Source organism: Centroberyx affinis, unplaced genomic scaffold (assembly GCF_046629955.1).
Source record: "Centroberyx affinis isolate AG114_WGS23_722 - 3 ecotype Tasmania unplaced genomic scaffold, CSIRO-AGI_Caff_v1 ptg000789l_1, whole genome shotgun sequence".
NCBI classification, from domain to species: domain Eukaryota; kingdom Metazoa; phylum Chordata; class Actinopteri; order Beryciformes; family Berycidae; genus Centroberyx; species Centroberyx affinis.
In genome coordinates this window covers 154626-180312 of record NW_027279396.1, presented here as the reverse complement: position 1 = coordinate 180312, position 25687 = coordinate 154626, and the positions used below count along the sequence as shown (strand labels likewise).

The following is a 25687-nucleotide window of genomic DNA, read 5'->3' as shown; positions in this document are numbered from 1 at the left end:
TATTCTACACTAGACTTCCTCTGTGACACTTTTTCTTGCAGAATATTTCCCACAGGTACAAATTAATCTACTGGCACTCTATTATGTGGTGTCCTTAAACAAGGTGAAGATGTAGGTTAAGATGTAATATAGTACCAGAGTGGCAGAGAAAGAGCTTCAAAGGATTTGTCACTGTAAGCAGACAATATCAAATACATTTCTGTTGTTTGTCTGGTATCTGACACTAGCGTCTCACCACTGGTTTCGTATCATCCTCCTCCATTCTTATCTCTTTATCTAATAAAAATACTTCAAATGCGTACTAATTATTGAATCACAAATACATAACAAAACCAAAAGTGGGTGGGCAAGGTACAACATGATAATAAAATCTCCAGTATGACTAAGGCCTAGGCAAATTCTCGCAAATATTTCTCTATACAACACTGATCTTTTACCGCCTGGATTGCTGCAGCCTAAGACAGAAAGAAAATCTCCCACTGTACCTGTCCAGTAGACCTGTGTTGAACAGCCTGACAGAGGCACACACTGAAGCAGCTTCTACAAGTCAAGAGCTTTCAGAGAGCAGCAGCAAACTTCCAGTGAGGCAGCTCAACTATTCTCACTATGGTGAAAATGAGGAAGTGTCTCTAGCAGCAGAACACACAGTAAATGCACTTTCCTGCTTGAATACAACTTAAGTGATTGGTGGAGACTCTGAGAGTCCAAACTGGGTAAAACTGGCCATACCAGTCCCACAAGGTGAGTTTCGACGACTGTGAGATTGCCACAGTCAAAGCCACAATGGCAAGTGCAATCTAGGTCAACTCTCGTCTCAAGTCAAGGTTCTATGATGCATAAGTTACATATTTCACTTATGTTTTTAGGAGAAAGAAAAATGATTACGGAGATATAAATATTACAAGGCAAAGTCATTCCAACAGCAAATTAAATACACAATCAGCACCAAGGCTATGATGAAACTGGGTACAGTAGGTTGAAAAGCCTGTTTGCTCTGCCTGCCTGTTTGTTTACTGTTTATTTGAATGTTTGACTGTTTATTTGCATTTTAAGCTATTTGTCTGTATTGTTTTAAGACTTATACACATTACTCTTCTCCTAATATGAGCTTTCTCAAAGGCCCAAGTATTTTGAAAAAACGTAATGCCATAATCTAGCCTAATTCTAGGACACAACTGTCCTTATTATCTGTCCAAAACAGTCCCAAAATACTGCTGATGGATTCTGCAACATGAAGTCTGAAGCATATGAAATGCTGGTTATCTGTTCCTCTTATCTCATCCCTGATCTTCAGCATGGGTCTGGCATTCAGCGGCTGCCTTGTCAGACCAAACTCCATTCCTTTCATACAGCCCTATATTTGTTTACAGTGGAACATGGTTTAGCCTAAGCTCGTCAAAAGTGAGCATTCATGTTTGCAGAGTATAAACTATAGCTTTCTGTCCACACATAGAAGCTAATGCAACAGACCCACTGGTGTCCACACTCTCCCTGTCTGTGCCTAGCATTGGAGGCTATATGTGACAACAGATGTGTTTGAGTCTGGACCGAGCCTTGTTCAATATTTGCTGATGTCTTAAGGAGCTCAGGCCCACATGAAAGAAGCCCAACTTGGCACCCAGTTGAAAGGCAGGGCTGAGGATCCGAACAGGGCAAGCTCCTATGGCAGGTGGCCTGTCGCCCTCCTCCTCACACAACTCAAACAGACCCAAAACCCTGCTTGGTTACTCTACACATGCACACTGGACCTCTTCCAGCCCCCAGCACAGCTGTCTGGAGGACGGGGAGCCAAGAACATGCACTTGGGGACGGATAACTGAGTGATGCACATGCAAGCCATCCTCAAAGATGGAAATTGTCAACTACAGTACGTAACTGACCTAAAAACCCCTGTTTCTCTTGTGTAGTCCCACAGTATAGAGCTATTTTATATTCAGTCAGTCTGCCGCAGACAGTACCATGTGGTGCACGTGGGTGCAGAGTTGCACCTTCCTGCAAATGCCGTTGACTGCAATTACTCAAGTCTGACATTACTGTAACTTACCCCATTCATATTAAAAATTCATTGTCTCATACGCCTGTGGACACTTAATTACATCTTCACGTGCGTACAGATAGCAGTCGGCTTACTCATTGAAGCAACAGTATGTTGTTCTTTGGAGTTCTGCTAATACATTTGGAGTCGTGATCTGTTAGCTTCAGTGGGCTAACAATTTTCCTTCATATTGGCTAACATTACATGTATGTAATGGTGCAGCAATAGGCAACCTCCTGAGTAATGTATTGTATTACAATGCCACCTGGTGGTGTGATTGTGGAAATGCATCATCTGACTTCAATTCTGTGTTTTCTCCTGTAAACTGCTGTGTCTGAGAAAAGTCAATGAATAAATTGTTTAAAAAAAGAAAAAAAAGAAATGCATCATCTGTATAGGAAAATACAATGTGAACCAGAATATCAAAGAATGTCAGCTACTCAGCTTTGAAATATGTGATTATGTTGCATGAATTTGATCTGTATGAATGAGCATTCATCTATAATTTATTCAGCCTGAAACAAAAACATTGAGGATAAGGCTAAAATTCTTGATTTAGAATTGACAGACCTACAATATGAAACTCATCTAATCAAACACTGTTTGATTCAACAGTTTTCCAATCACTGTCAATAAGTTGCTAAACCTTGCTATAGCTAACATACCAAATTAGTCTTCTACCTTTAGACAAGAGTTGTTTGGGTTAACAAACTGCACTATATGCCATAAGAATAACATGAATTCTTTAACTTTAGTAGCGCTCCCTTTTAAACGTATAAACTATAAATTAATGAATTTTAACATGCAAGGCAACATGATCTGGGGATTTAACTCACTGACCATAAAAAAGAAATGGCAAAACAAATGTTCTGAGACATAAAATCACTGAGTTGAAGATTTTGACAGCATCTGTCTGTACAGTTTACCACTATGTGACTATGGCAGCTGTGGCCTCAGTGTACTAACTGATGCATGTGGTCAATAAAACACAATTTCTGGGCAGAATTCAAACATGAATAGACATGGAGTTCTGATTGAGCATACATTGAGGTGTTTAATAAAGTTGACAGTTTCTACTGTTTGGTACTTCACAGGAGGACAAATTCTATGTAAGAGTCGTTCACTTCATTTTATACAGAATAAGAGAGATAACCTAAATTACACATTAAAAGCCAATATTTGTACTTTTGTGAAGGTAGAATACAAATTTTGTACAACAATATCTAGCATAGTATCTTAATTGTTTAATAAAAAGTTCACTTGAATATTTATTGTATGATGAAGATAAAACAACACATTCAAGGGAAATAAAATGCAGATTAACTTAAAATCTCTTTTGATTTTGAAACAAATAATTTCATTATTGGCAACAAAGTCCAGCTTGTGCCGCCAAACGGTCTGAGCGTTCAAACCGAAAACAGCTTCTTTAGCTATGTGAACTATCAACTACAAACATTTACCAAACACATAGTTCTGTTTATAAAAGCCATGAAGCAAAGCAGTGTACTCTTGCACAGCAAAGTGAAGAAAGTTCTCTACAAAGATTTGTTGATTACCCTTTCCTTTCACATTCATCAGTTGTGCACAATTTGGACATAGACCAAAAGAGCAAGTGTATCACATTGCATTCCCTATACATGTTCTTGTGTGAATCTTATCTGAGGAGAGGCAGGACTGGTCAAGTGTGAGTGATCTCTGCATTGTCTAGTACTTTTCTTTTTTGTAAAACTGAGAGATAAAAGCGGAGTTGTTTTTCTTTGGGATAAGGCATTTCCTAACTGTGCATATAAATAGAGAAACTACAAAAATTCCCTGATATGTTATCAAGTGCTAAAGTGTGTGCTCAACTATGAGGTGATGCTGTCAAGACAGACTATTTTTTTGTTGTCATTATGTATTATTGCTATTTTCACCTGCTGTGTTAGACTGGATTACATTATGGTGGATATAAACAGGCAATGTTCTTTCCAAACTATGTCTACCATTGTATGTGAAAGTGAGGATATTGCCTCAATGTATTCAAATCAATAATTTGTTTAAATGTAATGTGTGTGTAACTTGCAGCCCAGCAAGCCCAGCCCTCTGGCTGTGGCACTTCAGGATAAGAGGCTAACAGTCTACCCTCAGATGCTCAAGCCGTAGTAAATTCATAATCTTCTTTCTAATGCCTTGTGGATTAAACATGACCTGTAATGACATCTTATTCTGAAGCTGTTCCTGTATGTGACCTAGTGGGGGTTGCATCTGGGCGAAATATTGGGTTTAAAACTGCATAGATCATTATGGGCATATTATTGATAACCATGGAGCTGATGATGGGGCGGAGAGGACAGAAACCTCAGAGACACACAAGATATGCCGCGGCGAATGCAGAGTGATACTCCTCTCTCATACAGCAAACTTCTCATACAAATGTGTGCAATCCAGCAGTGAGATTACGTCAATGACATTGCATTGTTCTTTTTATGAATTAGCTGCTGAATTCTTTGCTTCTATGATGATGGGACAGAATACAAGTCAGAGCCCCCTTCCCCCTGTAACAGATACTGAGTCTGTCTGGTAACACAGGCAACATCCCAGCCTTCGATGCCTTCAGGTTGTCACTTCCCCGGCTCCTAAGGTTCCTATAGGCCTACAGTACTCTTACTAGTAATGGGGCATGGATATAAGACATCATTTCTGGAGCCAATTAACTAAAAGAAGTTTTGTACATTATTATGACTGACATTTCAATTAGACTGTGATATTTACAACAACCTATGAACACAGGCATGAACAATTTTGTCAGCGGCCACTTCTACCAGATTCATGTCTTCTGCTTTAATTCCATAATAATAACCAATAATAGGATTGTGGAAATGGCAAGAGAGATGGCATGTCTTTCAGTTGAGCTACACAATAACAATGGATTATTCTTCAATGCGCGGTTGGAACCTTGGGTTTGAATGTTGGCAGTGTATTCAGCAGCTGCAGGTATACAACTAACACAAGCTGACACAATAGGAGGGAAGAAACCCTATTTCCCCTAGCCTTGTGATCATCCTTCACAAATATGAAATAGTGGAACTTCAACCTCACAGCATTGTTATTACAATTTCTTAAGGACAAACAATCACCACTAATAAAGGGAAAACAATCCCGAATCTACCATCTGGAACTAAAAACACATGGATGATTATGTTGATAATTCAATTTAGAAGAGATTACAGTAAAATTAACAAAATAGCAAATATTGACCAGTGAATGATCTACTTTTTAAGGGTCTACTCTTGTAAACTTGGCTGTAATCCACAAAAATATACTTTTCTTGAAAACGGTGACGGTACAATACATTCAGTATGTACTCACACCCTGGTGATATATATTAAAGTCGCTATTTACACAACAAAAGAAAATGTTTGGCTCAAATTTTCAATTATACAAACAGAACAGCAAATGTTCATGGCTTTAGATATTGATTCAAGATCTGGTTTACATGACTTTACACTGTTTGTAATAAAGCACAATAAAAAATAAAACTATGATGGAAAAAAATGGTGCATTGCTAGGAAACCATAGCTACTGTACAAAACAACACAAAAGAACAGCTTTGGCTTATATTACTGATGAATTGTTGCACAAACGTGAACATCTTGATTTTCTCACCAGTTCAACTGGACAGCTTCTCATTATCTTAATTGCACATTATATATCCTACTCTTTTAAATTATAAAATGAATGTTATGTTATTATTGCAATAAATTCTTTTGCTATCTCATTTTTAACTTCCAACAGTATTGTTTCATTTATACAGCAAGGTAGTTTCAACTGTTGCAAAATTTTTATGATCAAAACTGTAACTCCTGTATAATGTTAATTATGTCCATGTTCTCTGTATCTCTGCGCCTGATCAACTGATTTAATAAATTAGAAGAGGCCACTTGAGATAAAGGTCTTGTATGGTTACAGCATAATTTAAAAAGAGTTCTTGCAGTGAACATCGTATGTAAGGGTCCTCAGCCTGAAAGCAACACAACTTTCTCTGATTGTTTGTAACTTGCAAGCACAACAGCAAAACAGCAACTACATGTAAGTGTCAGACTAGACCAGTGACTACAATAATCTATCGCCTATTGTTTAACAATTTTCTTTGAACATCATTCTTCTGCAAACATTATCTGATTTGCACCAAAGTACCTGATACCATCTGCTTGTGCATATAATTCAGTCCAGCTAATTGAGTTTTTTTTTTCCTTTTCTTACTGTATCAGTTTGAGAATTTACTTTAGATATGTCCTGACACTTCTTATTACATTTACCACTCAGTCTTACAAATTGAAATGGAGTTAAATAATAGTATCATAATGATAGTTCTAAGGACCCTTCCTGTTTCTTTCATCTCCATGTCTAACCCCTCCCTCTCTCTGACTGGCTGGTGACTGGAGGCTCGACTCTGGGCTGTTTATGTCACCCATGTGTCCATGCGCATGCGCTTGACTGAGGGGCTCTCCCTGTCCTCGGAGGTGGCGGGGGGTCTGCCCAGCCCCAGCGGGGAGTGGAAGTCTGGCCGGTGGTCCTCGCGGTCGCTGCCATCATACGAGCTACAGGAGGAGCTGAGGCTGTCGACGGGCGAGCGTCCCAGGTCCTGTCGGCTGGACCCTTGCTGCTGCTGCTGCTGAGGGGGGAAGCCGGAGGGGGTGACACGCTCCCGTGGCGGGGAAATGGGCTCCGACTTGATGTGTATGTTCTGGCTGGTGGAGAGGTTGGAGCCCTGCGGTAGGTGACCTCCACCACTGTGGACAACAGAAGCAGGAGAGTTGGTGTTTATCCAAAAATGAGACTGACCAGCCATTGAGAAGATGATAAGAACATAAGGTACAACCAACAATGTGCAGATAGACACTACCAGTCAAACGTTAGGACACACCTGATTGAATGTACTATGTTTTCCATTATCTTAAAGCCATTTTGATCTAAAGTCTTATGCTTAAATGCAAATAGTGAAATTGATGTCTATGTATGAATTTCTTTCCAAAGCCTTTGTCTTTCCATCAAGGCAACTTGAAATAATCTGAAATATAAGATAGTTTTGATTTGTTTAACACTTTTTTGGTCACTGCATAATTCCATATGTGTTATTTCATAGTTTTGATTCTTTCCTATTATTCTAAAATACGAAAAATAGTAAAAAATAAAGAAAAATGCGTGTATCCAAACTTTTGACTGGTAGTGTGTAATTCAGCATGAAATCACACTGGAGGACACTGGATGTTACTGTATTTGCGAGGGTGTCTGGAGAGTGTGCCTTTGTTTGGAAGTGTGTTACTCACACCAAAGAACTAAGAGCTGCCTGGCCCAGTTGATGCTGTTGCCATGCCGACATGGAGCCCAGTGAGAGCCCAGGAGAGCTGAAGCCCTGTAGGGAAGAGATCTCTGCACTGCTCAGGGAGTACTCTGGAAAAACAAGAGCAGCACCGCACTCACTCACATTTCAGTTACAACACCGTACGCCAGGAGAAAAGAGCAAGAACCAATGGCTCGCTATCAAACAGTTGTTTTCTGTGTCAAGGGAAAGTGTGGCCAGACTCACCAGCGGGGTTGTAGGAGGTGGGCATGCCTGAGTAGACCAGGCCCTGCGGGGGTAAGCTAGGGGTGGTGACAGACACTACTGGAGTGGCCAGCTGGGTGGACTGGGAGCTGCTTATCCTCTGGGTGTTCTGCAAAACACAAAGAACCAACACAACAACACATAAGTCCAAAATATAGCACTCTAACAACATGACACTATAATACTCATATTATTTGTCCATTATTATATCATATAAGGCATTTTAAAGCTCAAGATATTTTACTTCATAAGTTTTCACTGTGGTATTGTGCTCATGGCAAATGAAATGTATGTGTTCTAATAATTTCTGCCACAAGGTGGTGGTGTAGTTTCATGGCAGTCCTGCTGAAACCTTTCTGATGACATTGTTGAACCACTCTAAAAAAAAAATGCGCTTTGGCAAAGATGTCAAAATAAAAGACAAAAATAAAGGGACAAAGCATTCAATATTGATAAGTGATGTGTGGTTTCTTAATGGGATTTTTTTTTATATTCAATTCAGAGATTATAAGTCACTAAAAATCACCATATCAAAATGGATGTCATATGCTTAAGTAGAGTGGATTTTGTTTATTACATTAAATCTTTCATTTCTCCCATCAAGTTCAAACGTTTCAACATTCAGATGTAGCCACTGTAGAAATCCCACGTTTTACCGCAAGCGCTGCATGCAACTACTGTATGAGGATTATCCAGTTTATTGAAACAAACAAATTTCTTACAATATACCTTGTGAGTTTTACTTTGTTAGACTTGAGAAAGAATACTACTATAGGAATAATGCAGGGCAGGTGAGGGACAGAGGTATGATGGGTAATTTCTACAATGGCTACTACTGTATGAACCTCTTTCTCTTTGACTTATGGCATCTAAAGATAGATAGTGACTTTAAAGGAGAATAATCACCCCCCTACAAAGGTATTAAAGGATGATATAGATCATAAATGTTCAATTCCCACAACAATGTGGCCATGGGAATAAAGCTCCAGTGTCTTTTAGTGTAGTGACTGGCATGCAGTCCACACAAACATACCTACATAGCACGGTGTGGTCATGCAGCAAGACTAGAAAACTAAACACACACACTATAGCTAGACACTCATCAAATGCAGACACACTATTAGTTTAGAACAATAGAACAAATCCTGAATATATATTAACAAACATATGTGCAGCTGCTGGGGGTTACAGTAGAGGCAACACTCCATTCTGATCTAGTTGATGGCTTCCTTGCATTGTTCCAACACTCTCCAGCCAGATGACTTCACCAAGTATCTCACAGAATGACATCATTCAAGATGAAGTAATCTTCTCTTGCTCAGAAAAAAATATTAATTATTTATTTTTCCACTCAACAGTTTGTTAATTCTGGATATTTTCTAATGTGAATACGATACAATATACATTGTATTTAAAAGAAATAAAAGCATCCACTTCTACGCATGAAAAGTCTCTCTCTCTCTCTCTCTCTCTCTCACTCTCTCTCTCTCTCTCTCTATCTCTCTCTCTCTCTCTCTCTCTCACACACACACACACACCTATGGTGGTATATGACTAACATTGACGTGTTGGGAGTGGAAGAGCCAACAGGCTGAGGCAATTTTCACAGGCCAAACCCAAAACATGCAGTGACAAACTCAAAGTGTCTTTTTTTTTATTTGTTATTTCTGGCAATTCTGAGAGCCAATCTCCGGTTCAAGCACTGCCTTTAGTCTAGCATGTGTGATTACCAGAAGCGTGTTCACATAGCCATTTGCCCAGGCATTTCTCAAAACTCACCAAATCCATTTCCTCCTCCTCCGACTGCCCTCAACAGAAGAAAAGAAGAGAGGCAGAGTTACAGAAAAGAGGCAGAGCGGATATAAATCGCTCTGGTTCAAAGTGCCAGCTATATATCTAGAATGTAAAAGGTACAATATGGAGTATAAAGGTCTGGGTGACTTCTGCACTCACCATAAATCCACACTCATTCTACAGTTTATGTAACACTCTTATGAATCCTTTTATCCAAATCATTAACGTTCTTTATTAACATTACAGTATGTGGCCACAACTGCTACACCAAATAATCACACAAAATAAACAGCTTGCATTACAGCCTCTGTAACTGGGATGTGCAGTTTTGGAGCAGTAGTTTGTTGGCCTATAAACTTCTGAGCCTATAAACGAACAGTCAAGTCCTGGAGAAAAGCCAGTAAGGCCAGGAGTGGAGAGTAAGGCTGCACAACCGTGCTTGGATATGGACTTGACCTCCAATTAAAAATGTGCTTAACCTTTCTTGCTAGAGCCACATCAATTTAACACTCTGCCTGTTGGTCAAATCTACTTATCTGATTCTGAATGTGTCACTGCAATCAGCTTTTAATCAGCAAAAACTAGAGATAAACTTTATACAATAGTATCAACAATGAGTGCATAGTGCTTTACATTTCCATCCTCTCCATACTTGAGGTCTATTGTGCTGCTGTGCTGACAGGGAACTGGAAGCCCATCTTCCATCTTTTCTGTGCTGTGGGACATACTGTGCCCAGGCCAGGGCCATCTTAATACCCACACTCAATCAATAGCGGCAGGAAGACACGACAAGGGCGACAAGATATTATCTGGCTCACACCCTGGGCCCCTGATTAAGTCTTCATCTACACTCTGTCACACTGAGATGTGATTAATTTAATACCATTATGGCCTAATGACAGGCTGTCTGCAGACCTGCCACAGCTAGTACCCTCTGCAGCCTCTACCAGTCTGAAAGGCTTGGTTGGCTCAGACAGAACTGAACCAACCCCCCTACCACTGCCTCGCTTCCCTAACATGTTTCAGACCCCTGTGCCTCTTCCAACACAACCAATCCTGCTCTACCGATTCCACATGCCGGCATGGTAACACACACTTGTTTAAACATTGCTCCGGGCTAGTGGAGGCTGAGCAAAGGAGGATCACCCACAGTAACCCAAGGTTTATTTACCAAACACAATAATTTTCTTGGAGTGGCTCCTGTTGCTGACAGCACCAGCAACACGCAGGTTGGAAAGAGTATATTTGTTGGCCGGTCTCTGAGAATCCCCCACTTGCAGTTTTTGAATGCTGATTTATGACCATGAGAGTCTAGTGTAGCCTCAGGTGCTCACTGTGGTCAGAGCTCTCTGCACCTTAATTATTATAATTAGAGAGAGCCTCTCATTTCAATGTGAATAATTGAGTGAGAGTTAAGGCACCTGGGTTGCAGGTCCTTGGCTCCGTCCACATGTTAATGGAGGTGATCACAGAAGAATGCGGCATGAGAAGAACGCTGCTCGCTACCAGCAGGAGCAAATGAGGCCTGCACACTGTAAATGAGTCCCGCTCGGCAGAAAACCATAGGCCCTTAGAGGGGTCCGTATCCTGAGGCAAGAAGGACCACTCCTCCCCTCCCGGTGACAACCTCAACAGCATGGCATGCTACATCTCTGTGGTAACATGTTCCATGATAACTTGTTCCATGAATGTGGGAGAAGTCTAGAGACTAACACTAAAGCGAACTCTGCTCCACCCTGGAGCAGAGATACTTAAGGGTACCTCAGCTGGTGGTGCTGATGTGCAGTGGTGTGCTCAATACTCACCAGTGGGGGCATCATCCCTTTGCTAGATGGAGGGATAACAACCCTCAGGTCTGGCTTGCGGCTGCCCATCCCCATGTTCCCTCCAGGGGGTGGTGGAGACTTGGTGGGCATGACTTTGCCCAGGCCGTTGCCGCTGGGTGTGCTGAGGAGGCCCGGAGAGCCCCTGGAGTTAACGAAACCGTTCCCTGCAGAGGTACACAACGACAGAAACGCATCGTCAAACCATGGACTGTGACTGACAACACTCGCAGTCATCAGCCAAACCTCTGGCACAGTGTTGTTTTCTAGCTTGCTGTGGCACGCAGCGTTAAGTGTTTCCAACCCTCTGGGAAGTTTTAATAGACTTGGATAATTATCCTGCACATTTACAAAAATAAAATGTCCATTTCAAAATTGATGAGCCTTTCATTTTTACTGTGAATGATTACATCAAAGTCAATTCCTCGCATCTTGGGATGTGGAGCAGTTCACTAACAAATGTACTGTGACGGCTTTAAAGAAATAGTTGAAGCCATTACAGTTGAGTAGAAACGCTATAAGATCACTAGATGTTCTTTTTTTAGGCAGCATTTTTCCGCACTGAACACAGAAACAATTGTAAAACTGGTAGACTAAGGCGTTCTCCTTTCAGCATCCACACCTTTTTGTGCATGTGTTAGTTGTCATGTCTTTATTTTCTGTAAGTCAATATGAGTCAGTCCCACCTCTGTTCTAGGAACCCCACCTCTCCTCACTCCCATTCCAAAACTGGACAACCATCCCATGCAAAGGGTGAATCTTATCATTGGGAGTGAACTTATTATCAAAACTCAATGATGGGAGATTCTTTCTATCTTTGATAAATAATTCCTGCTAACTAATAATTGTTATTGACTTTACCATGCTATGGGCTGCCATCTGTGTGGATTTACAGTATAGTCTTCAGGTATTGTACCATGCCATATATGACTGTAATAGCCTATGCAAAATTAACTAAAGCCATTCTGAAGCAAAAAAAAAAAAAACCCATCTGAGGATAGCTGTGGTTAGAGCAGTAAAAACTGTTTGCACCTGCTATTCTGATACATACCACTTTTTTAAATGCAGGTTTCACAAGAAAATCAATGCTTCCTGGTTTTGTCAACCTACAGTAGTCTTTATTTTCAATTTCAAGATAGCGCCCATCTGAACAAGGTCTATGCTTGTTTACCTTGACTAGACAATGCAGTGTGATTCTATTGGAGCACCAATAGAAATGGAGCTGTGAGTTGGGAATTCACATGAAAAATCAACAAGCTACACAGAAAGTAATATTTAAAGTGCACTTCAAACTGAAATGCAGTTTACTTGCTGAGATGTCTTACTCAATTTCTATACACCTTCTACCGCATCTGAAAACTGAAAATGAAGTTTATCGAATGTGCTGAAATCCTGAAAACAGGGGGAAGAAAGAAAGAATGCTATCTAGTATTGCATCAACAGATCAGTGACACTTCAACAAGTAGCTGACTTCTCCATTGTGTTCCATGTATCCCAGTGAAACACAAACTGTGTGCAGAATGAGTAGGCTCTTGCGTAGGAACATAATGGAACAATAGCCCCTCTGACTACAGATAAGGACCCCAACAATGCATGGTCAAATAAACAGTTATGAAGCCTACAATAGTATCTCACAGCTGAATCAACAGTATATACAAGCTACTATCGCCCTCAGCTCTAGCTTTGATCATACAAGACATGGCTGCTGCAAAAAACAATGTTTACAGAATTAGCAGAGTAAATGTCCAAGGCCCTAAAAATAGCAAACCTGATTAGAAGCATTCAAGATGTCATTTGGTGGGAAAGAAATGTTAGTGCAAATACAATTTCATGTGTGGGAATGTGTGGCAGCGAGGCAATATGGCAGGTGTCAGACGAAGGTGGGATGTTCTCTGTGTCTTACTGTAGGAGGTCCAGCAGCATTCAAATTACAGTCAGAGGGCTGTGATGTTACACTGTAACATGGATTAAGTCCAAAATGAAAAGCTGTTGCGGTAATGTAATTCTCTGGAATGGGCCTTCCAGTGATGAAACATATTCAGTAACGCTCAATTTGGGTAGCACTGTACCAATGCAACAGGAATACACTTACACTGCAAGTATAAACCTTACACCCATTTTCTTTATCCACTTAATCCTTATGGTTGCACTGGGCTGGAGCCTATAACACACACAGACAGACACTCACTCTCACATTCATAGGGTAATTTAGCGTTTCCAGCCCACCTGACTTGCATTTCTTTGGAATGTGGGAGGAAACCGACGCGCCTAGATGAAAATGACGCAAACACAGAGAGAATATGCAAATTTCACACAGAAAAGGCCAGGTATCGAGCCCTGGGTTCGTCAAGTCACCCAAGCACAAACCAGGCATACTCATATGTACAGGATGATGAATATACCAACATTTCTAAAGTCATAGATTTATTGCTAAGATGAACACATAATTGAACAAATACTTAGACCACAAAGTTAATTTTGAGCCACCAGTTCAGGCCCAGCGCTTCAGCAGGGACATTTCGCTGGGTTTGTTTGTTGTCTGCCCTCATTCCAGAGTCAGACATCTTTAACAGATTGGTTGTGCCGTTAAATCCTCTCTGAATGAACCCAGTGCATGTAGAAGGCTGTTTGGTTTCTGTTTGGGTAAATAAATAGATTCATTGTCCTAAATAATTAACACGGCTTGGGGAGTGGCATTACATAAGCGCTTGTCTTTACAACTCTAACATTCAGTTTTCATTTGAAGTAAAAAAAAAAAAGTGCAGCAAGTGACACTGGTCTGTCTGGCTGTCATGAGCCAAACATGACACATGCACCAGGTTCAGGCAAAAAAATATATATCTGAACGAATGAGAAGACATTAATGCCTGTGAATCAAGGGCCTCTAAAAAGAGAACAATTTTCTAATAATAGACCACTTGCACAGTGAGTCCCATTGTTTTGAAGACTATAGGCAGGATGTGCAGTGGGCACTTTGTTCAGATATAACACAGAGGACTGTGACCAGGTAAACAGTCTTTTTACCCTTTTGCCCCTTACTTTTTTCCTAAAAAATGTTGTTGACAGGAGGCAAGCTTTGGATAATTTTTACAAACAACATGGGGGTGATTCCCCTTCCTCGAAGATGTGAATGGCTGGCTAATTGCTCCAATAAGTTCCAATACATGTTTCATATCAAGATAGTCCTACCAATGAAAACAAATTCAAAATACTAATGGGTGGGGCAGAGGGTATAAAACTATAATAAAGAAATCTAACATTTTGAAAATAATATTTCATTAAACATACCGATAAAGGGCACAGACCTGAAGAAACTATAGTAATAGAATTGATATGTGCTGATGGAATACATTCCAAACACACAAACATGTTTTGTAATTGCTTTTCAAGGGCTTGTAATGTTTCAGTATTAATGAAGGGATGCCTGCAGCTTGCAGACATATTGCATAACAGAGAGCATTCTCTCAAATCCCTCAAGTTCTCAAAAGCTTTCATTCTTAATGCTCAGCAGAGAAGGAACAGAGCTCGTAATTAGGTTTAACTGTGTGAGTAGTTCAGTAAAGATGCATTATAAAACTGCACACTGGAATCAGTGGAAGAATGTGTCAAAGAATTGTTTTTATTTGAGGGTGTAGTAGGTTTAGAGCCACTATCTGAGCCAAAGACAAGACAAGAACAGCAGATGGCTCATTTCAGAAAGAACAACTGAAATTTATTTGCTAAAAAAAATCTCACCAATAATATCCAGTTGAACAATGATGACATCTATGTGTGCTTGGTTGCAAGCCAGGAAATTTTCAGAATTAATCAAGAATAACTCTTCTAGAACCCACAATTAAATCAACTGTCCATCACGAGTAACAGACACTGAGAGGTCATGTGGAAAAGAAGGTTTGTTTTCCCTTCTTTTTGGCTTATGTTCACAAAACTAAAAAAAAAAAAAAAAAAAAAAGCAAAACAAAGCTCAAGTGAGAAAAAGCAATTCATTTGAAATTAACTGATGGATCTGTGTATGTTTATTTTTCTTGACAAAAGCTGTCTATCATTTGGAATTAAAGTTTCAGTCGGTGTTGCCGTTGGATCTAAGCAGTGTTTCAGTATTTGACTGAACATCCCTGCTGTCTGTAAGCTTCTCTCAGTGATGACTCCACCGAACAGGAGAAAAGAGATCACACAGCCCAGAGAACACCATTCCATCTGGGCACTTTGAAAGGCTTCTGCTCTGGCCATAGCTGCTACTTGTGAAAAATCAGAGCTATGTCAGGAATGGTCATCTGACAGGAGGACTGGAGAGGCTTCTCCTCCCTGTAGTCTCTGCTGTTCCACACACTTGGTACAAACAACAGCTGCAGCATGCTCACACTGTGCCAAACGCTGACACCCCCTGGCAGAGGATCCCAACTCTGCCCCTCGCCCAATACCACACCCCAAACTTAAGCCTTACTCCGCACTGAGTTCAAAATGCTGCCTGCAAACCAAACCAAGGTTGTCTCAAGTCATTCGTCAGACTTTCTAACCAATGCCTAACCAAACATCTGCTTGTAACCCAATATCTGATCAAAATGCCTTTTGGTGATCTTCCTTAATTTATCAGTACTGAATATAGCACCGTTTCATTACAGCATAACGCGTTTGATCAGAAATACTATACGGGATACAGTGTGCTGAGTGACAAGGAAAGAGTTAAACTCCACCTGCCTCCGCCTCTCACACAGTGCATTGCAGCCATGACAGGCTGTCCGGTCATTGTGTACTGAGGACTTAGAGGGATGTCATGGCCCGAATACCTTCAGGGTTATGCTGGTCTAGGCATCTTGCAGACCCTCTCCAGCCTTATAAGGGCTGCCAGGGTACTGGGGAAAACAGATGCACCTGTCAATAGAGGGAAGGAAACTGGAGGAGGGAGGACTGGATGGAGGTGACAAGTTTAAAGGAAACGCTGTGTTTATTTACCTGCCAAAGTCAGTTGGACAGCTGATCGCCTTGCCTGCTTAACCTTTTCAAGCATAAAGACCGCACTCCGTGGCTGGCTGCAGAGCAGTTTCCCTTCTCTCAAATTCAACGAGCATATCGTACATTTCCTCTGTTAAGAGGAGCAACACATGTATTCACTTAGCATGCAATGAAAATATAGTCGGACAAAGGCACTACCAATCAATGGTGGTGATGACCGTCTTGGACCAATCACAGATGGATACGTAAGGATCCAGCTCGCGTACTAAGCAGGAGGCCTATTGGGCAGAGCTACAGAGAGCTAATGAATCTCTCCGGGAGGACTTACCCGCTGGGCTGGAGCCCGCACCACTTGGCACTGAAAGGTCTGTGGTATCCAGCATGCCACCTAATGAGATGCACAGAGTGATATGATTAACCATCTGCATCCTTCTGCCAACTAGCAGAGCATGTGATGGAGATGCCAGACCAGACATGAAAATGTCATGTAGATCTATCTTCACAGCACACAAAACGGAGACATGTTCTCTCGCCAGTGTCCTTGTGGTAGGGCGTATGGAAACAGGTTGGAAACAGGGGAGATTTCACTATACTGTATGATTAAAGGAAGCAACATCAAGCTGTCTTCAGTATGGCTTTGTTATCTTTATAAAGTATACACTGAGATGGGAAATGCAGCCTTCCACTGTAAAGACACATCTGCAACCAGCAGGTATTCATTCTCTTGGACATCAGGCATTCATCTTACTCTCTTACCATCTGCACTCAACCATGGTGACGCTTTCAAGAGACACACTTACGCCAGCATGCCACCTGGGCTCAAAAAGGAAAATTCTCCACGTTTTGAAATGTGATGATCCAAAATGCATCTTTTTAATGAGATGAAAATGTGAGACCTTGTGAAGAACGATAAAGAATGAGGAGATATAATATAAAACAGCCATTTAGTAAATTCCGTTCGAATGTTTAGGTTTCACCACGCGTGTGTCAGCCAACTATGTAGTATATCAGAATCCTCTAGTAGTACTCTGGACTGGACTTTCTCAAATCGCTCCCACAAGTACTTATTGTTGTAGACTGATGTCATTTCTCTGAATTGCATACACAGTGAAAAGGTGTGAAGATGAGCATTTCTGAAGGTGTCAAAGGTGACAGCCATATCACACTAACACCGCTTAAGAGGTGTCAACATGACCACATCCCATACATCCAACAGACCTTTGAAAATCCTTTTAATATTTAAATGATTCAGAATGTTTGAAAATATTAGTGAGTGGTGACTCTATTATGGGCAGAAATATGTGTCACTAGAAACTGAAATTGAATTATTTATATTTGAATTTGAATTGCTCAACTTGAATAGTTGCATTAAAAAAGTGAATTTGAATCACATAATTTGAATTTGTATTGTTTAACTTGAATAGTTGCATTGAAAAACAGAATCTGAACAGCATAATTTGAAATTGAATTTATTAGTTTGAAACTGTATTCAGTTGATGTGATTCAAATTCAGTTTTTTAATGCAATTATTCAAGTTGAGCAATTCAGATTCAAATATAAATAATTAAATTTCAGTTTCTAGTGACATATTTCTGCCCATACTCTATAGGCATTAGAAAAAAACAAAGATCTTAAATCATCCTCATCAACCATTATTGTTCTTATATGTGTCTTTATGTATTTTTTATGAAGCACGTCAAAGACAATTTTCTGTCATGCTTGTGACAGACAATAAAACTTTCTGAATCTGAATCTGAATCACCCATTCTGAGTGAATGGGTGATTCAGATTCCTCCTCAGTATGGTACTTTGACCAATACAGAAATGAGATTGGGATGTTATCTGCTGACCTGCATTGCTTGCACTGCTTGGCCTCTGCGAGCCTCCGCTAGAGCCCACATTCCTGTGCAGAGAGGCCTGAGGCGGGGACAGCATCCCGCTGTCACTCAGGGAGGCGGTGGCGGCTGCCAGGGCCTGGGTGCCCAGAGTCCCTCCTGGCTGGTACATGGCATTAGGGTTGGATACGGGCACTGCCACATGCATGGAGAAGTTCTGCTGGGGCAATGCTGTGGGCTGCAAGAGGGAGACAAACACGCGCACGAATATGCACACACACACACACATACACACACACACACACACACAGAGACGGACAATCAAAGGTCTGATGATGAGTAAAGGTACAGAGGTTATCCTTGGTCTCATTAACAGAGAGGGTTAGCCTGAACAAACTACTATCTTCACAAAATAGTCAGGCCAATCACCCTAGAGAACTGCAAAGGCATAAGGAATAATAGTAGGAACAATAATAATAATAATAATAATAATAATAATAATAATAATAATAATAGGCATTTCACTCAGAATAATACATCATAATGCTCTATAGTTCCTTTATACCAAAGAAAATATTAGGAAATATTTTTGCCACACGTGTTCTAAGGGCTATTAAGTAACATACAATTATGAAAAAAAGTGTATTAAGTATCATTAACATCATATACAGAATACACACAAATCATCTGTGCTGCTACAGCGCACAAAAAAACAAATAACAGAAAACAAATTAAACAAACAAAACATTCCAAAAACATGCGTTCAGGTGATCACTTTGGCATTGCAGTAGTCAGCACTACACATGTACTTTCTTCTTTCATAACAACACTGTGTCATGTATTCCTTGGCATAGCAAAAGGGGAGGGAGTGGGCGTTCAGTACTAGAGGATTTGTGACTCACTTGCATTTAATCCATACCTACAAAGTGCTGACTATGCAAAGCTTAAGTGAGAATGACAGGTGGCAGTGAGAACATTTCATCATAGCATTATCCAGTGAGGCAGTCAGGTGTTATCATTAGTTTGTTAATGGCAAACAGTGATGCTCTTCATGTCAGGAACACAGAGAAAACAACTGCTTAGTAAGCACTACGTTCTTGCACAATTCTAATATTGTCACGCATGATAAGATCACAGTAGACTTGTGGTATTTTAGAGTGACCCAGTGTAGTGCTTGATGAAGGAGAAGGAAAATACAGAATGATAGTGCAGCGTTATTGTGCTCCGGAAACACTGTACTGATGGAATTGCTCAAGATATAGCGGGAAGCTCAGGAGATACTCTAGGCTACATGGGGAGAGATCATACAAAGGCTGAAGGGGGAGGGGGAGTAGAGACACCAAGCATGAAAGAAGCATTTCCCCTACATCACATTATCAAGGAACTGTGAAAATAATGGAGATTCAATTTAAAAAAAAAAAAAAAAATCTGAAATCTGAATCTGAAATTTGAGTTTCGGTGGAAATAAAACCCACCCATAAATCACCAAACCTGTAGAACTTTATGGAAAAAAATCTAATTATTTTCTCATGGTGAATTTCACCGTATTATATTTACCTTACTGATGTGTTCAATTAGCAATTGATGTTCAATTTACGATAGCATGACCATGATACTATGGTGTGATCTTTCCAGTGTGTGACATTTCACCTGTCTGTACAATGTGATCTTATCAGGGTGTGCCAAAATATCAGTTGCAGAACAAATAAACATAAGAAACGAATGCGCTCCCAGTGAAGGGGGCATAAATGTTATGCCAGAGTAGTTCTGAAAGAAGTTGACAGAAGTTCTGGTGGGGTAACAAAAAGAGGAAAATTTAAATGAAAAAGAGAGTGAAAATCCTTTGTGCCACAAAGCCAAGCAAAAACGTTGCATTGACAGTACTTACGATTTTATGATTTCTCATCATATTATCAAACTCCTCATTAATTTTTTTATACTTTTCTTCTGTGTGAGGAGTGAGGACATATGAGGCATCAGGGTCCGGGCTATCACAGCCTCTGTGTTCTTTCTTGTTTAGCGCCTGTAGTGAACATCAACATAAAGACAGGAATCAACACAAAATAGCAAGAGACGAAGGAAGTACTTACACCACAGCGCTTGTACATTAAATCACTCTCTTCGCTTAGTTTGCCGAAATGGTCGTCCATGAGGGGGCTGTGCCCAAAACAGTCATCAGGATCAGGACTAGCACAGTCATTATGGCCTTTGTTTCTTAATTTCTGAAATAAAAGTTGACAGTTGATAAAAAAAAAACAGTATACAAGAAGTGGCTCTTTATTTTAGTTTGTTACCAAATATACATTTCTAGCAGAAAAAAAAGATGTGCATCAAAATCTAAAGTTATATTATATCTGTCCTTTTTTTAAACTGTATTCAGACATAATGGCTGCTATACCAATGCTAGGCTAGGCAGTAGACAAATATATGGCTATGGCACATAGGAAAATTGAAATGTCATTCCATATCCTTTCACCCTTCAGAAGTGTTCTGCACAAGAGAAACGAAATATTGTCCTTCCTTTTCCCCTCTTTCTCCTTCCCATCTCGATCCCTCTGCCCCGACTCCCTCCCTCCCTCTTCTTCCTTCTCTTGCTGCAAGTTTGTGTTTGCATTTTTCATTATATTTCAGTTATCATAAGCCACCCAGCTGGAAGACACCCCGGCATAAGAAGATCCCACAGCAGAGCACTTTAGAGTGTCCCGCTCCTTAATTCAGTATGGTTGTCACTCATGGGATCTTATCAAAGTTAATTCATGTAGGAAATAAAATGGATTATCAAATGTGGTCAAAGATGCTTCTTTGAGCATGAAATGGAGCAATTATTGTAAGAGCAAAGAGCACATAAGCGCATAGGGTGATATGTTGTGGTGTTATAAAGAGCCTATTCTAACTCTATAAAAAAAAAAAACATGCTATACAACTAAACAAATAAACGTCGTGCTCCTTTGCTAACTCTCATAGAAGCTGTTCTCTGCTCCTCATTAGAGCTCTGAATAGCAGTGTTAACAAGACTTGCTGACAGCATGTGACAGCTTGTGATATCAAGGCAGTGTACATCAAAACATGATTTATGTGTGGCTCTGTAGGTTTCTCTATCAGGCTGCTGCAGGTCCACAGCAGCGCCCTGCCCTGTCTGTGGGCCTCGTGTCTACAGGAAGGTCGCTGACTCCTGTGGATCCAGGGGTCGCCGTCTGAGCCAGAGGAGAGGAACCTACACACACTAATGAGACCTTACTCTCTGTCTCTTGTCTTCATCACCCAACAATGTGGAGGATTGTGTGTGTGTGTGTGTGTGTGTGTGTGTGTACGTGCAGGTGTGCATACGTGGATGCCTGTGCATTGTGTTGGGTGTGGGTGTGCGTGTGTGTGGCGAGGGGTGGGGGTGGGGGTGGGGCTTTGCTGCAGCTGCTGCATCCTCTGACAGTGATCTGACAGTATGGTTAGGTCTGTGCAGACAATGCGGCTAACCCAGCACTGCTCACCACAACCTCAATGTAACTCATATTTCCTATAACCTCCATCATGGCTTTGTGAGACTATTACTTAGCGTCATTAAATCTAGTTGATTTCGCCCTTCCAGCGCTCTAAATCCCTCGCTGCTCGGCTCACCCCTGCATTAGCGTGCATGCCGTTTCTGAATCAGATTTGCACGTATATTGCCACGGCACAAGAACGATGTTGATGTACATTGTATGGATGGAAACGTGACGGCTGACAGCTGTGCACAGCTGCGACAGAAATAAGGAAGCTCTGAAAAGCACCCACATCTCCTCAGACATAACTGTCCGTGATGCCCAGGGGAGTGAGAGAAGTCTTCTGGATAATGAATGGTAGGCCCTGTACCACAGATGCATTACTGTTTGGTGTGGTACAGAGCAGTGGCATTCTTCTCATTCTAAGAAAACGCCTTCCTGGTTCATTTCCTGTTTACTGAACTAACCCTCTTTAGTTAGTGTCCTGAAAGGCCTGTGTTTACTGGGGGGAAACTATGCACTTTCTCCACTAGAGAGCCAAAGATCTGATTTGAACCTGCAAATTTAAGTCCCAACCTGCTCATTATGGGAATAGCTTGGTCGGGCTGGTCGGGCATGGCTGTGTGACATGGGCAGGGCCGCACGACTTTCACAACAACCCTGGCTGGTCTTCAGCATGCCGCACCCACAGGCCCAGGCCACTTAGGGAGGGGCTGCAGCAGCATAGTGGGTGAGCTGGAACCAGATAGCACCAGACAAGGACAGGCAGCACTCAGATCAGCACCATGACACAACATGCATCACGATGATAAATATTTTCTCGGAAGACTGGAAATACAAACTATTGAGCTATGATGCAAACTGCTGTAGAGCCATACTCTGTGTGCACAGCATTTGGTGCACATTAGTTTGTCAGCGAACGAGTTAATCATGACTGACTGGCTTTCTGCGGCGCTCTTATTATGCATGTACGAGACTGAAGGTCTGGGAAAGCATGGCTGTAATTCTTTCTTAAATGACTTGGCATGTTTTGGGTGTCCCACAGACGCTGCCCACTGCTCCCAGTAAATGGATCACTAAATCAGCACATGGCCAAACAGGTGTCTCTCTCCCAAACACCTGTCAAGACCTGGCTCCCCACGCTGGCCAATCAGAGGCAGCCGCGCAAAGACATGGCCGTAGAAGGGACCACATGGAGCCCTGAAGGCCACCCGACCCGAGTCCAACTTTGCTCTTTCATATCAACGCTGCTGACTGCTCCAACCACTGTAGTGTTCTGACCTAGAAAAAGGAAAACCTACAAGAGACTTGACGCCCCCCCGAAAAGATAACTTCTTTTTGCATTATGAATAGTTTGACAAAGAAGGAGTTTCAAAATGCCTTTCAAAAGCTGGATCAAGCTGTGTGGTTTGCACTTTGGAAAGTAAAGTTGGATGGATGTGAATACAGTAGAGGTTGGGATTTTCAGTAGCATTTATAATGACAGATATGGGCTCTGTTTGTAACGGGGGCCGCAGAGAGTACAGACAAGGGAACTTGTGTAATCTATTCACAAGGCCCTGAGAGGCTCACAAAGATGAGTGGGAACAAGGCCAGCTGCTATTTTCTCACAGCAGTCCAAACCTGTATTGATAGAAATTTGGCTCTACACATAAAAATGAGACTCTGAGTGCCTGACGTCAAACCAGCAGGGCACTATTGTGTGTGTGTGTGTGTGTGTGTGTGTGAGTGTGTGTGTGTGTGTGTGTGTGTGTGTGTGTGCGCGTGTGTGTGTGTGTGTGTGTGTGTGTGTGTGTGTGTGTGTGCGTGCATGTATGTGTGCATGAGCAAGTGTGTGCATGTCGGTGAATGCGTGTCTGTCTGTCTGCTTGTGCGATACTTCAACTTATCCTATAAAACATTTTCCATTGCAGGAGGCCTTGAAGCTTCCTTGTGCTGAAGAAAACATCTATCTGTCATCTCCACCTGTGTCCCGACTGTTAACCTAGCTGTAACTATGGGGAGCATTCAGCACAGTAATTGCCTCTCCAGTTTATATGTTCGGTACAGAAGGATACAGCACAATGCAAGGCAATCTGGCATACCACTTTGATTTAGTATCAGTGCTACTTCTCTATTTATTATTTTGCCCAATGAGAGAGAACTGCTTCATAATTGAAAATATAGAACTAATAAGCCAAGCAGGACATTAATAGTCAAAAACATATTTTTGAAAGTTCATCATTTTACTTCATACCTACAGTAAGTTCATCGTTAGACCTTAACTTCACAATTTTGCGTTATGTACACTACATTTTTTCATTGAAAAATTTAAGCAAACACTATTCCATGAATTAAAAATAGAGCTGAAACCATTGCATAAGCCACCTACATCACCTGCTCCTTGAGAAGTACTTTCAGTGAAATGGGCTCAAGCAATTTACTCTGCTGTGTGTGTCTTGGAACACCATTTCACTCTGATGTCCTCCCTCTCTTGTGTCAAGAGAGCTTTTTACGTTTAACTTATTCATGTACTGTACAGTACTGTATGTGCATAGAAGGCAGGGTGAAAGGAGACAGATAGTGGTTAGGTATAAAAGCTGAACTTCAAAATTGTGGGGGAGATGGCTGAAAGGAAGGCATGAAGAGGCTGCTTCCATAGTGTCTTCCATTGTGCCTGAATCACAGCAAAAAGCTATACTTAGCTTTCACTATTGGTAGAGTGCCACCTGACCTATGACTAGTACAGCGGAGCTCTGATTACGGGCCCCTCAACAGCAAGACAGTTACTAGTGAAATGGCAACATAACAACAAATGACACAAAATGTGCAAAATTGGGAGTATATATCGTGAATGTTATTGATGAATGCTCCGTTGATGAATGCTCTGTTTAGTAAGCCTTTAGTCTTTAGTGATACTTAAAAGCTATATTTTAACTGCTCGTTGTACAGAGGCCTTCCCTCACCTCATTTCAACTGGGTGTCCCAGCCTCTCTCGCCCTGCAGTGCTGTGAATTAGCCCTTGTGCCCGCTGCCACACTAAGCAAGGTAGCGTGCTAATCCTCATGACATCACCATTGTGTCCAGGCTGTTCCATCTAATGTGCTTATCAAAGGGCCTCTTTGAGTGTGAACGCACTAGGAAATCGGCATGGGGAGGCGGCTGATAGGAAGGCTTTTATCTGCTAAGGAATATTTCTGCTCTTATATAACATCTTAAGAGAAAAGTCTTTCACCACCATGTTCCCTTTCCCCCCCGGTGCAGTAGTTTTCACTTGAGGGGAATAAAAGCCTCTGTTGGTTGTTCTTTGGGCAGTGTGCGCCACAGCCCAGCGCTAGGTTAATGTACTGCAGCAGGGCTATGGCTGCCTCTCTCTGTCTCCCCTCATATACTGAGTCGGGAGTGAAGGGCCATTAGATAAGGAAACCTCTGTAATTCCCAGACATATCTTGTTTAATCTCATGACCATTACACATCAACGAGTGGACTGATACCAGGATGTGAGGCTGGATTCATGTCCTTCCTTTGGTTCACTCTATTGTCTAGTTACTCAGTCGACAGGAAAAGCAGTGGCAGGGGGCAGGCTCTCAGCTGAACCGTCTGCATTTTATTTTGATATTGTTGCCTTAGCGCAGCTGTTTGAAAAACAATATACAATATAGTGAGATCCAATCCCTCCTGACATTACAATGACAATGGACAGAACACAATGAACTGAGAGCTCAAAGTCAGGCTAGTAGTGACCCAGTAATCCAACGTGAGTCATGCGCTCCAAATCTCTAAAGGAGAGATGCATATTAGAAAGAAGCTATCATCTTATTTCAACCCAGTATACAGTAAATCAGATGATTACCTGTGGCTGACCGACTAGATTGTCACTTAAATATAGCCTATCCATATTATCGAGTAAGAGGCAATTGCAGTAGAGTGAGCGGTGCCTTCCCTTAGAGAGCCAGCTGCTCTGAGACTGTGGTGAATGACTGATGTGACAAAGCTATTAGCTGCCACAGTCAAAGAGAACAGTCTCAATCAGCGGACTGCATATTTTCAGTATAGACAAGAGGGAATTAAAGTACAAATTGAGGATAAAGGCGTACCAATGTCATCATTATCTACAGATTGAAAAAAATGGGAACACAGGCTCTGTTCCCACTCTGCAGAAAGAAGTGGTGGCAAACATATACAACAGATTGTATGAAATTACA

The 25687-nt window shown here is 41.3% G+C and overlaps 2 protein-coding genes across 7 annotated transcripts in view; both read right to left on the bottom strand.

Annotated features, from left to right (window-relative positions):
- The window catches only part of mctp2a (multiple C2 domains, transmembrane 2a), a 34045-nt gene extending 33423 nt beyond the window's left edge, over positions 1-622 (bottom strand). The window contains exon 1 of the mRNA XM_071520284.1: positions 486-622. The gene's annotated coding sequence lies outside the window, so the exon portion shown is untranslated. The remainder of the gene's footprint in view (positions 1-485) is intronic.
- A 2468-nt stretch (positions 623-3090) lies between these two features.
- mef2aa (myocyte enhancer factor 2aa) overlaps positions 3091-25687 on the bottom strand; it is a 58303-nt gene continuing 35706 nt past the window's right edge. For 2 of the 6 annotated variants that reach the window (XM_071520286.1, XM_071520291.1), the window contains 7 exons: positions 19916-20050; positions 18043-18265; positions 11222-11406; positions 9402-9425; positions 7605-7731; positions 7345-7468; positions 3091-6807 (listed from right to left, as the gene is read on the bottom strand). In XM_071520286.1, the coding sequence (XP_071376387.1) occupies positions 6477-6807; positions 7345-7468; positions 7605-7731; positions 9402-9425; positions 11222-11406; positions 18043-18265; positions 19916-20050 (1149 nt within the window). In that variant the 3' untranslated portion in view covers positions 3091-6476. Of the gene's footprint in view, positions 6808-7344; positions 7469-7604; positions 7732-9401; positions 9426-11221; positions 11407-16520; positions 16581-18042; positions 18266-19915; positions 20051-20117; positions 20250-25687 lie in introns of all 6 variants that reach the window. The other 4 variants (XM_071520285.1, XM_071520287.1, XM_071520289.1 and 1 more) reach the window with 4 other exon arrangements.